A 16,767-nucleotide genomic window follows, 5' to 3' on the forward strand; every position below is an offset into this window, starting at 1 on the left:
GAACAATAAGAACTGTCTTACCTCAGGACTTTTCCATTTGACATTTCTCACAGGACTGTAATTTTTTATTTACAAATTTGTATACACTCTCTTAGACTGGAGTGCCACAGGAGTGGGGAGATAACCACATATATATCCTTAGTGCCTAGCACAGGGTCTGGCACAAAGTTTGTGCTAAAAAAACCATTAAAACGTTCCTAAGTTGAGTATTCACTGAGGCAGAAATTTAACTATTTAAGATACAATAATACAGAAATCCCGTTTCCCTTTAGACTGACCAACTCTTCCGAGTCCAGCAAGACATAAGACCCAAGAATACTAGAAGAAAAGTTATAGAGCAACCTCCCTCAGATGCCTTAGTTAAAATTCAACCTACTGATTCATAAAGTTTCCAATTTTTTTGAGTCATTTTTTTGTCCTTCAGATATTTCTTTTGGTGTAAATAGTAAGATCACTGTGGTTAAAAGTCACTTGAAATAATTCCTCTCTGCGTGACTCAGCCAACAACTCTATATATGGTTCACTTGTGAGTTTGCTTTTGAATTTTAGAGACTTATTCTACTTCCCACCCACCATCCTCCTATCCCCAAGAGATAACTGTTACCATTTTGCTTATTAAATAGAAAAGGGCGAAGTGGAGTCAAGTATTCATAGGATACTAACATATACCTAAGAAGTTGCTGTGTGTTTGCTTAAAGAATAGAATAATGTATACGTGAGTTCACTCCAAAACAATATATAGAGGTTTCTCCCATTTTCTTTTTTAAATAGTTGATTAGTATTCCACTCAACCAATTCTATATTAGGTCTTCACTATTACTAAAGAGTACCATACAGAAGAAGCTCAGACATACATAATTTTGTATTTCTACTACTGTATCTTTGGGGTAGAGTCCTAGATTGGAGAGATTGCTGAGCCACTGGTTAAAAACATAAGTAACATTGCCAAGTCATCCCCCAGTTCCCGTACTCATAGGGGTTGTACTTTGTTGTAGCTCAGTAAGTAATATATGAAGAGTATCTTCTTATCCATCACAGTCTTGGATTTTTACCATTCTGGAAGATGAGAAATGGTTTCACAGTATTTTGCTTTGTCTTATTATAGAAGCTTGGTCATTTTCCACATTTTAAAGGGCCACTTGAATTTTTATATGAATTATCTTTTCCTTTTTTAGACAACCTTTATATACTAGGGATAAAAAAAACAAAAACACCTTTGTCATATGTAAGCAAAAACTAATTTCCCTCAGCTTATTATATCTTTTTAGTTTGCTTATTTTTTCCATAAGTTTATTTTTTAAGTTGTCAAATTCATCAATATATTTTGAAATTTGAGCTATAGTCTCTCCACTCCCAGGTGAATGAGGAATTCATCAATCTTTAAATTAAAAACTATATGGTTCCACTTTATCAATGTAATTCTTTGGCAATTCAATCCATTTTGGAATTAGACCATATGAAGGGGCCTAATTTTATCTTTCTTCATGACTATCCAATAGTTCTGACACCACTCATGGAAAGTGGATCCTTCCACCAATCATCTTTAACAGTTAAATCTCCTTAGTTATTTTGTTTTTGGATTTCCTATCTTACTCTTTAAGTGTGTTACTCTTATGTTAGGTACAACACTTTTAATTACAACTTTTATGTTTTAATAGCTGATAGGGCAAGCCATTTTTTTTTTTAAGCTAACTTACTATTGGGATCTAATTTAAGTGCATGCTGTTAAAATAACATGGTCTGTATACTGATTCTTGAAATTCGTGACCTGACATGTGGTCCTTGCTTTTGTACTAGGCTAGGGCCAGTCGGTTCTACACAGGGTTTCTGTCCCTCCTCCTTTGTTCTTACCTCCGAGTTCCTGATATCCTCAGGACCCGACTGGCCCCTAAACCTGGCAGGCCCCTAGCCCCGCCCTTGCTTACTGTTGCTCTGTGTAGTTTCATTTTCTGACCTACAGAGATTGTGACCCAGTTATGTCTTTTTGGTTATCTCTTTCAAATATTTTGTCTGGCAGAGCAGAGAAAGATGTCAAAATATGACAGACATTCTGCTCCATACTATCAAAGCCTTAATTAATCTTTTATGTGGAAAAAAGGCCAGACTTATTTATGAAATGTCTTTACAAAGAACAAATTGCTAAAACTTTCATAACTATGGTTTATAGTTTAGTGTTTTATAGGGGAATACATGGGAAAAAGGCCCCCCAAAATTGAGAGCTAACATTTGTCAGGCACCAATCAATAATCTCATTTAATACAATTGCTTGTATCTATCTACCTGACACCAACATTAGATGCACAACTGACAGGCATCATAGTATGATATAAAAAACACAGCCTGTAGAGGCAACAAACCACAACTAGAATTGAGTACACCAATTTAGCAATTCATCTAATTTTTGGTTTCCTCAACTGCAGGGGTGGGCAAAAGTAGGCTTACAGTTGTGAATATGCAAAGCAGAGTTTATTCTTGTATTATTTAATTACTGAATAATTTTTCCTGTTGAATAATTTTCCATAAACCTATTTTTGCCAACCCTTGGGTAGCTGGGGATATTAACATTTCCCTTTTGGAGTCATGGTGGGGATTAAGTAATATATGTAAGGCATCCTATATAACAAAAGACTAATATGCAAATCGACTTAACAGCAGAATGACTGGTCGCTACGATGCACACTGACCACCAGGGGCACTCAATGCAGGAACTGCCCCCTGGTGGTCAGTGTGCTCCCACAGGGGGAGCGCTGCTCATCCAGAAGCCGGGCTCACGGCTGGCGAGTACAGCGGCAGTGGCGGAAGCCTCCCCACCTCCTCGGGAGCGCTAGGAATGTCTGACTGCCAGCTTAGGCCCACTCCCCTCGACTGCCGGGGAGCGGGCCTAAGCCGCCAGTTGGACATCCCACGAGGGCTCCTGGACTGCGAGAAGGCACAGGCCAGGCTGAAGGGACCCCCCCCCCCCCGCCCCAAGTGCACGAATTTTGTGCACCGGGCCTCTAGTCTATTATAATCCTGAATATAGTAGATACTTCATAAATGTTAGTCTCCTCCCTTTTGTAGAACAGTTCTTCTTAAACTTTAAGATTAGTATGCCTACAGATAATCATCCTGGCTTGAATTCCCATAGCTCCCTTTCCCCTCTTCCCACTTTACCATGCAACTCATAGTTTCAAAGTATTCCATGATTCACAAAAATATGTGTAACATATCTCCTAGAAGATCTAACTGGAAAAAAATGGGTGGTGGAGATTGAGCCTTAGCTCAACCCCCTTAGGAATCCTTCTCTTTTGATGAAACATGTTCCTGGCATTCCAGGACATTCAACATATTTCCCCAGAGAGATGTTTTATACATTGTGCTATGTCAAGTGTGATAATATGAATTAAATATGAATCAGGGGCTGATCTGAGAATCTACCAGATACATTGAATGTCTCATAGTTTGAGGCCTAGAGCAAAAAAATATATTGGGGGAAAATGTTTTCACTTGTAAGCAATTAAATAAGTAAAAATTTAAAAAAATAACTGCTAGGAAATAGCTCATTAGTAAGTTGAGGATTATTGGAATTGTAAAACATGATTTCAAAACAGGTTCCAGATCTATACATTCTCAAACATTTCATGTCTTAAGAAACATTTTCAGCTTTCCACACTAGGTTTTTATTAAGTAATACAGCATTTAATACGTTAATAAAAGTAATATATATTCCTTGTGAAATCTAACTGGACAATAACAAAACTGCATGAAAACGACGAGGTAAATATCCTCTGCTTCCCACTAGTTTCCAAGGATTAGACACCCACAGTAATCATTAATGACAGTGATCACATACTGAAGCGGTTGGTAAAACCTGGTGCAAATCTAAGCTTATCTGACTATTCAAAACCACATAAAAGGAAAAACAGGACATTACAAGATGGAGGAGGAACAACTCTGCAGAATTAAACAGAAATTTCCACAAAATATGCAACAGAAACAGCCTCTCTGGCTAATAATGGTGAGCGCTTTAAGCTGTGTTTACCTACATGCTGTTACCTATGGATACAAGCAGTGCCACAAGGTTTCCATATAAAGAGCTCACTTAAATGACCAATTCAAACAGCCTTGTTTATCTACTGAAGCAGATTTATCCCTCTCCAGAAGCATCCTGTTCTTTACCTTCTGAGTATCTCAAGCATTTCAACAAAGCGCAGAGCTGTGCACCCACATGGGGTGCAGCAGACCTCACAAGCAGGCATGAAACAAAACAGGCTTTGTTTCCTGGGGGAAGGGGGAAGGGCGGCCAGAAAAGAACAGCATTACCAACTTCTTCCCCTCCATGATCAAGTGCTGAGATCCCAATGTTTCCAGTTTTAATAAAATTTCTAAAAGGTAAAGAGGAAAAAAAAAATCCCTCAAGTATAAATCCCTCAAGTATGACAGAATTTTTTAAATTTCCATATGCTTTAAAATACAGATTCTCTGCTGCCTGGACTATGAAATAGCAACCGTTTCAAGTTTTACTTAACAAATCAATCCTGACAGCTTTATGGTAGCAAACCATCCACTCAGCAATTACTGAAAAATAAGAGACCACCTTTCTCAACAACAAAGGAGGTCATCACCATGGATCTCTTCTGAAACTTCATTCTAAACATCTGAGTTCTGAAACTTCAGACAGTTTTTATATTTATATAATCTGTAACCTCAACTGTGGACTATTGCAAAGAACTACAGATCTGGTAACCCACCATAAAGTTTGGGATAAGAAATTAAATCCTGGTAATCTCATTAAGTATAAATTTAAAATTAGAAATAATTTTTGAACTTTTAAAACATTATCTTATAACAAATCTCCCACAACAAAAGAAAGCATTTCCTTACTTTGTCTAATACAGTGATTTTCAGCCTTGTTCATCTTATGGCAAAAATTACTAAAAATCTACTGCACACAAAAATATGTGGTGTTTTTTTTTTTTTGTCAATCTGACAAAAAAATAGGTAGCATTTTTATTCATTCATATCGGATGGCTATTGTTGTGTTGGCTGTTATAATTCTTTTACTTGACAATCTAAGGGAAAAGAGGTCAGTGCTTCTGACTAAATAGTCAGGTATGGCATGTTTTAAAAATTCTTGTGGCACACTGGTCGCTGGTCTATGTTATCAATGCAATGTAGACATTGCATTTTAACATATTAACATGGCTATATTAATTTGTTCATAACATTTAGAAACAAATTTTAGATTTTCCCATACCTACAAGGGTACTTAAGACTATAAAATAGTAGACTTGTTAAAAGAAATGAATGCTTTTCTAAAAACACAAACTAATAGACCATCTATCAGCCTTAAAATAGAAAAAAAAAGCCCTAACTGGTTTGGCTCAGTAGATAGAGTGGCGGCCTGCGGACTGAAGGGTCCCAGGTTCCATTCTGGTCAAGGGCATGTACCTTGGTTGCGGGCACATCCCCAGTAGGAGGTGTGCAGGAGGCAGCTGATCGATGCTTCTCTCTCATCAATGTTTCTATCCCTCTCCCTTCTCACTGTAAAAAAAAAATTAAAAAATCAATAAAATACATATTTTTTAAAAAGCACCTACTACTAGCTAAGTGTTTACTACATGATCTAAGGGAATGAATCATCTACTATCTGGTAACTTATATACATATTTAGATATAAAATGATAGTTTTCCAGTGAAAATTCTTACTATGATTCACAATGAAAATCTGTCTCTTACAAAAGGAGCAGAAGATCAATGTGCGAAAGATGCTTGCCGACACTTAACAGAGCTATGTATTTAAATGACAATACCATGCCCAGGAGTGGTTTTTTAAATAATGAGTTTACTGAGACTGAGATATTTCACATACTATAAAATTCACTTTTAATCGTTTTTATGTATCCACAGACTCCTATAATCTTCACAATTGTCTAATTTCTGAACATTCTTATCACCCGAAAAAGAAACACCATACCCTCAGCAGTGCAACTCCAATGGCCTCTTCCCCAGTCCCTGGCAACCACTAATTACTTTGTTTCTATGGATTTGCCTATTTGGACATGTTATACGTGGAATTAAACAATATATGGCCTTCTGTGACTGGCTTGTTTCACATAGCATAATGTTTTCAAGATTCATCCATGTTGTGGTATCAGCATTTCATTTCTTTTTATTGCCAAATAACATCTCATTCTATGGTTATACCACATTTTGTTAGTCCATTCATAGACTGACGGTCATTTGTGTTTTTACGTTTTAGCTGTTATGAATAATGCTCCTATGAATATTCACGTACAGGTTTTTGTGTAGACATATGGTTTCAATTCTTTGGCATATATATCTAGGGATGGAATTTGCTGGGTCATTTGGTATTGCTATGTTTAACTTTTTGAGGAACTGCCAAACCATTTTCCAAAGTGGCTGCATCCTTTTTCTATCCCACCAGCAATGTATGAGGGTTCTAGTTTCTTCACAGTCTAGTCAACACTTGTTATTGTCTCTTTGATTTTAGCCATCCCACTGGGAATAAAGTGGTACAGTATCTTGTTTTGTTTTTTGCATTATGTGGTAACCTAATCCTAACCTCCTCTATGACTTTAAGTTTTGTCACATTTTGCACTTCTCTACCTTCCCAAGCACCACCCTCCAGGGCCCTAAAACTGTGTTAAAAGTACAGCAGGTCCTTGAATAACCAATGTCATTTTGTTACAATGTTGGTGAGATGCGGCAGAAACTTAGCTCCTGTTTATATCAATTAGCCTATCCATGACTTACTGTATCCAAAATCTTTAAATTATTTAAAAAATATAAATAACATCATTATTCCAGTCAATTTCTTCTTTCTTCAATTCTCTATCAAAAGACTGGCATGAAATTTCATTATAATGGTATTTTTTCAAACAATACAATTACGGATAGAGCTTAAAAAAAAATTCAAGAGAACATTTTCTCCTCATCACCTCATTAAGCATTTTGGGGCAGGACTCAGGGGTTGCTAAATGAGGTGAGGAGGAGAAGGGAGAAAGTGTTCTAACTAGCTTTCAAGCTCTCTGTCCTGAGTACAGCCATGTTTTCCCCCTGTACTATGAAAATCAAGTTTAAAGACTAGTTTGGAGAGAAAGTTCAGATAATGAGACTGTTGGTTTAAGAAGAGGTATTTCTTATATTTTAAAATAAACCTGCCATCATGAATTCATGTTAGTGAGTAAACAGTTCCATTAATAACAGCTTTATTTATGACTACATGTAACCTATTACTGTTAATGCTTCCACAGGAAGTTATAATTTAGAAGAGATGCATATCTTCGTTTTTACGGATAAGCACAAAAATGGTCCTTTTATACAGTCTAGACCAGGGGTGGGCAAACTTTTTGACTCGAGGGCCACAATGGGTTATTAAACTGGACCGGAGGGCTGGAACAAAAGCATGGATGGAGTGTTTGTGTGAACTAATATAAATTCAAAGTAAACATCATTACATAAAAGGGTACAGTCTTGTTTTTTTTAGTTTTATTCATTTCAAATGGGCCGAATCCGGCCTGTGGGCCGTAGACTCTAGACCAGCCGTGGGCAAACTACGGCCTGCGGGCCGAATCCGGCCCGTTTGAAATGAATAAAACTAATAATAAAAAAAAAAGACCGTACCCTTTTATGTAATGATGCTTACTTTGAATTTATATTAGTTCACACAAACACTCCATCCATGCTTTTGTTCCGGCCCTCCGGTCCAGTTTAAGAACCCATTGTGGCCCTCGAGTCAAAAAGTTTGCCTACCCCTGCAGTGATGGTGAACCTTTTGAGCTCAGCGTGTCAGCATTTTGAAAAACCCTAACTTAACTCTGGTGCCGTGTCACATATAGAAATTTTTTGATATTTGCAACCATAGTAAAACAAAGACATATTTTTGATATTTATTTTATATATTTAAATGCCATTTAACAAAGAAAAATCAACCAAAAAAAATGAGTTCGTGTTGTCACCTCTGACACACGTGTCATAGGTTCGCCATCACTGGTCTAGAGCATGACTGGCTATCTCTCATCCTTTCATGTCCCTCTTCGAAATAGCCTTCCCTCACCACACATGCTCCAGCAGTTTCCCTCCAGCCCACATTATTCCCTTACAAGACACCTTGTTTACTATCCTTCATTGTATTTAATACATTTTTTAATGATTTGTTTGGTAGCATCCAACTCCCTCCCTGATGGCTAGTTTAGTGCCTGGTACACTAACGGCACTCACATGTTATTGAGTGAGTAAATAAATACTGAAATAGTTTCTATCCTTAGTAGGATACTATTAGTAATGCACAGGAGAACCTCCAAGTTGAAGCAAATCCAGAATGAGTTCTAAAATGACCTCAGCAACCAGGGTAGCAGAACAAAATGAGAATAAAACAAGACAAAAAATATGAACCGGTCTACTGTCAGCAGAAATCGATTTGACTTCTCTCTCGGGAAGTCTATGCATGGCTTTCTCTGCTTCTTGCATCCACACCTCTGGGTTGCCACCAAAGTGGCATCACCAAATGGTTCTTCAGCACATCTTATAAGATACTTGCTATTAAATATATTTTGCAACTTGTTTTTAAAAAGAAACTATGTTAAGGTTTTAGTAACAAATAAACCATTAATGTAAATGATTATTCAGTGACTTTGGTGATCTTACCCTTTAAAGTTTAAAAAATTCTATATAAATAAATTTTATAAACAAATACAAAAATATTTCTTTGCTATACAATTACTTGCATCATTGAACCATTGTCAAGTAGAAACTAGATATTAATTTAACTCCATTAACATGTCTACTCACCCTTGGCGAGTAGTGGAGAGATTGTTTACCATGATTGATAAACTATTTTTGCACCATCCTCCTGAATTTAATAAAATAAAAAGAATAAACCTCAAGTGTTAAACTAAAATATTCATTTTGGTAAGTGCCTGTTTTTCAAGTAAAAAAAAATGTAGAGAGCAACAATTAGAAATAATCTCTAAAAGTATGTTTTAAATCTGGCTTCGAGTAAACCCATAGCCTACTTCAAATCAGCTTACACCAGGCTATTACGCAACTATATAAAGCGTACCAAAATGCACCATCTTTAAGGCAGTCAAGCTGAACCCTGCTACTGTAAGCATGTCTAAACTCCTATGTGCTTCCGAGAGTTTGAGAGCACAGATAAACTATTCCAGCCAGCTCTGCCCTTCCCCCCTCAGATGTTTGCCTGCGCATACTCACCATGTGATAAGGCTTATCTTTAGATTAAAGGTTGCAAGATTTCCCTGTCTCCTCTTCAAAAGTAATTCCCAGCTGCGACCAGAGAACCAAAAGCTAAATTTAAATGGTACAATAAATAGTTCAAAAGTATCTCTGAAACCTCAATGAACTCAAATCTGTAGGTTATTGAGAAGTTACCTCAAGCCAGGACCCAAAGCAGTCACTGAAGAATTCATAATTTAGGATATTGTATTAAATTAAGGACTGAAAACATTCTTAAAAGCATCCAGCCAGTCACATTTTACAGAGAGTCCAATTAAATCAAGAAAAGTCAGGTATCTTTCTGAATAAGCTGGTTAGTAGAACTTGAGTGTCTTAACTCCCAACTGAGTAGGTAAATTTTTCTACATCATAGTTTAACTCTTTTGAGTACAGTACATAATGAGGTGAGCAAAAGTAGGTTTACAGTTGTTCATATGAACAATAACATAATAAATAATAAACTCTTGCAGGTACTCACAACTGTAAACCCACTTTTGCTCCACACTGTATATAACTACCATGTAGAAAATAGAATGCTAGCTAACTTCTAACTGTAAATATAAAAAACTGGATTTTTGGATGGAGCACAAAATAAAATGCCAGGTCAGAGAAATGCCATAACTATTTTTCTCATTAGATAATGTACACTTAGAACACTATATGAAAGGCATTCAGAGAAGAGTGAACTGTGAACTGGTACAGTACTCAGAAGTTTTTATTTTTTAAAATATATTTTATTGATTTTTTACAGAGAGGAAGGGAGTGGGTTAGAGAGTTAGACATCGATCAGCTGCCTCCTGCACACCCCCAACTGGGGATGTGCCCGCAACCAAGGTATATGCCCTTGACTGGAATTGAACCGGGACCCTTCAGTCCGCAGGCTGCCGCTCTATCCACTGAGCCAAACCGGTTAGGGCAGTACTCAGAACTTTCAACACATGAAAAAAAAAGGAGAAATCACACTTAGAAAAGAATGCTTCTGGGATTAGAATTCTATCCACAAGTTTGAAGGGAAGTGAATTTCTGGGTAATAAAGAAGCACATATTTTCTGATCAACAGGACTTTCCTGAAGTAGAATGAACTGCCTTATATTGTGATAAGCTCCCAGTCAAGGGAGAGGTCAAAGCTGAGGTTGGGAGACATCTCTTAAAACTATGATAGAGGTGAGGCATCACAGTCTGCTCTAATCACACACCGTATAATTCTCTTTTGTCATTAGAAACTCATTATTTTGAGTTATATCCTCAAGATGAGTTATAATATAGTATATAAGTAAATACATTAACCACAGTCATCTTTTTCCATCTGAAATTTCCATATATTAGTGCTGGTGAGTTGGGTGTATTTCTGAAAGATTAACTAAATTTAATTTCTTAAAATGTCTAGGTACAAAAGATGAAGTTCAGATTTTAGTTCTGTCACTTAACTATATAACCTTGGATTGGTCATAATTTCCCTAGATCTTAGAGGAGCTCAGATTTGGGGCAATATTCCCTACTTCTCCCAGCATTAAAAAAACAAAACCAAAAAAACATTATGGGGAGTCACAATGACTGGCTGGCACTACAGCATTTAGTGGGCCAGGGATGCTGACTGTCCTGCAGTGCCCAGGATACACCCCTCCTCTTTTGAGAAATACTTATTAGGGGAATTATAAATTTCTCTTCAGGGCCAAATTTTGTGAGGCTCTTCTGTTAAAAATGTTTAGTTAGCAATAGTTCTTACCTGAATCACAGTGAAACACCTCCCCCCCGATCCTCCTGCATTGTAAGTCGTTAATAATATAGCCCACAACCAAATACTGTATTGACAATAACTAGGAAAGATTATAAGAGGGTAAGGAAAACAACAAACACAAAACACCCTTGTTTTTAATGCATGGATATTAAGAAATTTACTTTAATAAAATTCAAATGATTAGATGTTGACATTCTATCTACACAAGACTCCATTAATAGAGTTAATTCCTACAGCCTTTAGTGTTTTTCTTTTTCACACCTCTAACAGAACAGGCTTAGGTATTTAACTGGTCATTAGGAGCACTTTCATCAAAAGTAAGATATTACTCATAATAACTATCAGAAATATTTCGTCTTGAAAAGAAAGGTTAATGAATGTCTAAACAGTTAAAAATTGTAATAAGCCTCTATTTATGGAAAATATTTAACTTTGATAAGATATGCTGAACAACTTTTGGCTTTAGAACTTAAATTATATATAGACATATATTTACTTATACACATATATATTTACTATATATTCTTTTAATTTCATTTCTTAATATTTTAGGAAATTCTCTCTCTTTCTCTCTCTCTCTCTCTCTCTCTCTCTCTCTCTCTCACACACACACACACACACACACACACACACACACAGACACTCACACAGAACATATAAAGTTTTGTGAAATTGAAACAAAGGACCAAAATCAACATCTGGATTTTAATCACCTTTGACAGTTCCATGAACAGAATTTCTAGGCACAGAATTGTTATTAGGAATTAAAGGATATTTTGTTTTTTGCCATACGAGATTGTTCATTACTTCCTTTAAAATGCAAAAGATATGCTTTTAGTCTAAACTCTGATTCCAATATTTTATTTACACCAAAAATGTCTTTATCCCAGTGGTATTATCAGTACTTATTTCCAGAAACACAGATTGCTAACACTATTTAATGACTTTTTATAGAAACAATCGGAACAACAACATTACATTAAAGATCAGTTCATTGACTATCAGTGTTTTGGAGTAGATCTTTTATTCTGAAGAACAGAAATTCTAATATTTTTGTGTTTTCATTAGGGCTTTTACTGAAAAATATTCATATGACTGTATCATAAAAAACAGTGATTCTACAACATACAAGAAAATGTTTATATCTGAGACTCCATGTTTACAAGTATAAAATCTCTAGGAAAAGAGTGTTTATATGAAATAATGTAATGGCCTTCATAATGCTTAAGCATCAGTTCTCTTTAATACAAGTTTAAAAACATTCTTAATATAATTCCGTAAAAACAAGCAAACAAGAGCCCTCCTTTTTTCACCCAAAGCCAGTATCAGTGAGTCCTTATTGCCACTTCATGACTTGTTACAAATTATTAATAAATTCTCTAAAATAATGTAAATGTTAAAGATAATATTGGTTTTAAATGTTAAATAAGAAAATCAGATTAAAAAGAACCAATCCAGTCTCCTTTAAATAATCAGGGGTAGCATAGATACATAGCTAAGAAGAGATAGAGAATAAATCAAAATCTGGTTTACCAACTTCTAGTCCAATTCCTTTTCCACTTGATAGCCACTGTTCAGTTAAAGCTGCAGCAAAGGAGACTAATGGTGAGGAAAGGTGAGTTCCAAAATCAGAACCAGTCCTGGAAGACCCCACGGCTTCCCATATCAACTTTACTGATGTGCTCAAAACTCCTTTTACTTGGCTTCTCTTAAATTACCTTGCAGCTGAACGCCTCGGGTTTCTACCCATGCACAAGGCGTAGCCCTCCTGGCAAGATAATGCAGAGAATGATCACTCTAAATAGACAAATGGACCTTATTTGGGGAGATGTATTTCCTAGTAAGTCACTGGCTTCATATACTGCTTTTTTATAAAATTTCTGACTTGCTGAGAGTGAAATGAGAGCAAGGACAACTTCAATAGAGGGGTAAAGTTTACCTGTGATAAAGAAATTTCTCCCTGTTGTCTACTGGCTCTCCTCTTGGTGTGACCCTCTCCTAGAGAATATCACTTTTAAAATTCTAATAAATTTTAAACAAAAAAAAATTAAAAATAAATAAAAAGAACCAATCCACAAGTTACTATTTAATTTCCTGAGATATATGGATTATTAACTTCATGTGAAATATGAAGAACTGATCAACTGTTCCAACATAATCTAAAGCATCTGATAAAGAATAGAAATATACAAAAGACCAGTATTTGAAGGAGCTGAGTGATAAAGTTAAGCTTATATATACAGAGGTGTATCATTCATTCTAAATAAAAGGTTAAAAGACACAGGTCAACTTAATTTAAGCTAAGAATTGGCAAATATTTTAATACAGATTTGGGGTATGTAGGAAAGCAAACTCCAAAACCATAAAACAATATCATGCCATTTGTTTGTGTCTGCAGGGCTCAGAAGGTCAGAAAGGGGATAGTTTATATTTTTTTGGCAGAGATAAAACACACTCCACTATAGAACCTCAGATTTCAAGGAAAACTCGTTCAAATTCAGCAGCTAACAGCTTGTCTCTATTCCCTGTCACTCTAGAGCAGAAAAACCCACACTTTTTTTCTTTCCTGCCCCCTTCCAGTTACACTTGAGCTCCCTGACTGAAAAGGTCTGGAACAGATTAAAAGTTGGACTACAAAATAAAAAGCTTTTGGCATGTTGTCAAGCCTGTCTGGAATACACATACACAGTGGGCCCAAAAAGGGAAACTAAAGGCACTAAGATAATTTTATGAAGCTCTTTTTGGCATATCTAACGGTATGATTGTGTGTATGTATGTGTTGGAGGTAGGGAGGAAGCATTTTTTTTATACTTTCTCTGATTAAAACAAAAGACCACTCTGTGTGTGTAATTAATGGATCTACTTTAAGCTCACAGCAAAGTTGTTTTATTTCACTGTTTAACTGAAAATACTTTAAAAAACAACAACTTTGTTCCAATTTCTGATTCTGTAGTTAGCTAAGAGTTAATCATCATCTTTCATAACCCTATGTTGGGGGTGGGGTGGAGAGTAAAAAAAAAAACACCCCACAGTACCATTTTTAAAAGTTTCCAAAATGTGGACAAGTTGAATTCATTAAAGATGATTTAAGGAAACATGGCTGTTATCGTTCCAGTCCATACAAATGGCAACATTTATTAAATTCTCTACCTTACTTGGTTTCCTGTTTCAACCACGAGGACTTATTCAAGTATTAAACAGAACCTGAAGTTGCAAATTATTAACATGCCATGTAACTTTTTTAACACCCAAATAGGTCTTGAAGTTCATGAGGGTAGCATTTAAGGCAAGCCGAATATCTGTCAAAATGACAGCCTCTGCCCTGATCCCATCTTTGACTTTACTTGAATAGGGGGTGCAATCCACAAAGCTGACCAGTTTAGGGCAAACCCCAATGTTGGGGTTGCTTAAAGGCATACATAAAGACATAGGAGAACAGTTCATAACATTCCTGACAGGGAAGTTAATTTTACCCAACCAGCTCCAGGCTGTTCACTCGCCCCCCGCACCCCCTGTGTTTTGATGGCATTCACAGAGTTAATTCCTCTTTCCCATAAGGGCCCCACAGTTGTTGTTAGGTCAACCCCTGTAAAGCTTCAAAGGTTCCGTGTCCCCTCAGTCTGACCTACTCAGTGATCTGCACATTGTTCTCATTTAGCTGCATTCAGTCCAAGACAAAAACTTCGAAACCACAATGATCTGCTGCTTTTTAGAGTCATTTTTCCATGGCTTTGGAAAAATCTCAGAAACCTAACTGAAGAAACTGAAAAAACAGTGAAAAAAAAATTGGATAAAAAGGCATTAAAGCGCTTGTACTATTATCAAAATGTGCACATTTGTAAGAGTTTTCCTTTGTGCAAATTAGTGATTCGGTCGTGTGATTTGGAGAGGAGTATGACTTTGCTTTTTGTTTCCTAAATGTAAAACAAAGGACCATTACTTAAAAAAAAAAAAAAAAGGTCAGAAGCGAAGGGAAAAATGCTGTCATTGGTCTTATTTCTAGGGCAACCGGGTACCTCAACCCCCGCTTATGACAGAAGAGATGACAACACCAGGCCACACAATGGTGCTCACTACTCTCTGAAAGTGAGCCTAAGCAGACACCAGGTCACTGACAGAAGCTGGTACCCACGTTTTAGATGCAGTAAGACAGCCTGATTATTACTCTAGAAAGATAATTTTAAACAAATCACTGTGACTCCCAAAAATGTGAAAGGAACAGTGATTCTAGTTAGTCAGCCACCACAACATTCCCTCAATCCCCTAAAAAGCTAACTTAGATCTGACTTTCTCAAGTTTAAAGTGAAAGATATAAAATAGTACTAGAAAACTTGGGTGAGCAGTCATTTTTTTAATACTACAAAACAGTGCAATTTTATTTAAAAGTACCTTCCCAAATTCACATACAAAAAATTATAATCAAAAATAACTAGAAAGGTTTTGAGATGAACCTTTACCAAAACGAGGGTCAAGCCTTGGGTCTAGCCAAGAGGTGGTCTTGTTCTTATGGTTTATATAGTAAATTTCTCCATCCTGAGTCATGGCTTGTTCCCATCCATCAGGAAGAGTACCTATAAATACAGAAAAAAAATCACGGTTTTTATTTGGTGCACCTAAAAAAAAGTGGGAGGAGTACTAATTAAAAAAGAAAATACACCTTGAATAAAACAATTCATTAAAACAACCTACATAGCAGGTTCTTCTCCACTAAAAAGAAACTACCAAATAATAAAATCTACATTCCCCAAAGACACAGATGGAAAAAAAATCAGATTTTCAAAAAAATTCCTTTGGAAGTCACGACCCAAATAATAATTATTACTGTTAATACAAGACACAGAGTGTTACAGCTCAGGTACCACCTGCCAGACCCAGTTTTGTGACACTACCTTCCTAGGGACTCCAAGGTTCTTTAACAAGGAATAGATATGAGTGTTTTCAGAACATCTGAAATATCATGCCGTCTGTTTAATATAAAGCACACTTTAGCTAAGCCTCCCAAGCTTCATTTATTTCCATTATTTATGTGATGGGCTCACACCAAGGAAACTATAATAGAGAAAACTATAGTTTAAAAAAAAGCTTATTTTTAAGCAGCTCAAAAGTTGCTACGAGGTGGGAGTTGTGGCTGGGAGTTTAAGTTTGTCAGTTTTGAAACAGGGTAGGTTCAGTGTTAAAACTGTTGGAAGGCAAATTTCTCAGAAGCAGCTGTGGAGTGAGGAAAAACGTCTGGGAGTTAAGACTAAAGAACATAGCCAATCTAAGATTATTCTATCTTTGTGAGGGTATGGAAGCTAGACAATTGCTTTTGGTACGTAATAGCTAAGAAAAAGGCTATTAAACTACTAAATTCAAACATATTTCCTCCTCAATTCCTTTTCTCCCCCTTCCACTTTCCTTCCCCACCAGGAGTCTGGAGAGGCGTGTAAATTGGAAATAGAGTCTGAGTAAATGCCTAAAATTTTTCTATCAATGGACCCACGTGAATTGAGTGTTACTGTGTGCCAGTCGCTATTCTAAGTATATAAATACATTAACTCATTTAATCCTTACGACAACCAATGACATACACAGCAGTATTAACTACACTTTAATGAGGAAACTGAGGCACAGAGTGGTTCAGTCTGGTACAACCTCACAAAGCTAGTTAGTGTTAAAGTGATACTCAAACCCAGCAGCCTAATTCCTGAGCCGTTGTTCTTTATAACTACACTAGAGGCCCGGTGCACGGATTCGTGCACATTGGAGAAAATTAACTAGAAGAAATATTTTAAGATCACTCTTCACCCGTT

The 16,767-nt window shown here is 36.3% G+C and overlaps 1 protein-coding gene across 14 annotated transcripts in view; it reads right to left on the reverse strand.

Annotated features, from left to right (window-relative positions):
- YAP1 (Yes1 associated transcriptional regulator) overlaps positions 1-16,767 on the reverse strand; it is a 121,317-nt gene that overhangs the window by 26,967 nt on the left and 77,583 nt on the right. For 4 of the 14 annotated variants that reach the window (XM_059708057.1, XM_059708060.1, XM_059708059.1 and 1 more), the window contains exons 4-5: positions 15,427-15,546; positions 12,509-12,559 (exon numbers count right to left, since the gene is read on the reverse strand). The exons of 4 other annotated variants lie outside the window; for them this stretch is intronic. In XM_059708057.1, the coding sequence (XP_059564040.1) occupies positions 12,509-12,559; positions 15,427-15,546 (171 nt within the window). The remainder of the gene's footprint in view (positions 1-12,508; positions 12,560-15,426; positions 15,547-16,767) is intronic. 6 more of the 14 variants (XM_059708062.1, XM_059708065.1, XM_059708064.1 and 3 more) reach the window with 3 other exon arrangements.

The sequence above is a fragment of the Myotis daubentonii genome, chromosome 9 (assembly GCF_963259705.1).
Source record: "Myotis daubentonii chromosome 9, mMyoDau2.1, whole genome shotgun sequence".
Taxonomy (NCBI): domain Eukaryota; kingdom Metazoa; phylum Chordata; class Mammalia; order Chiroptera; family Vespertilionidae; genus Myotis; species Myotis daubentonii.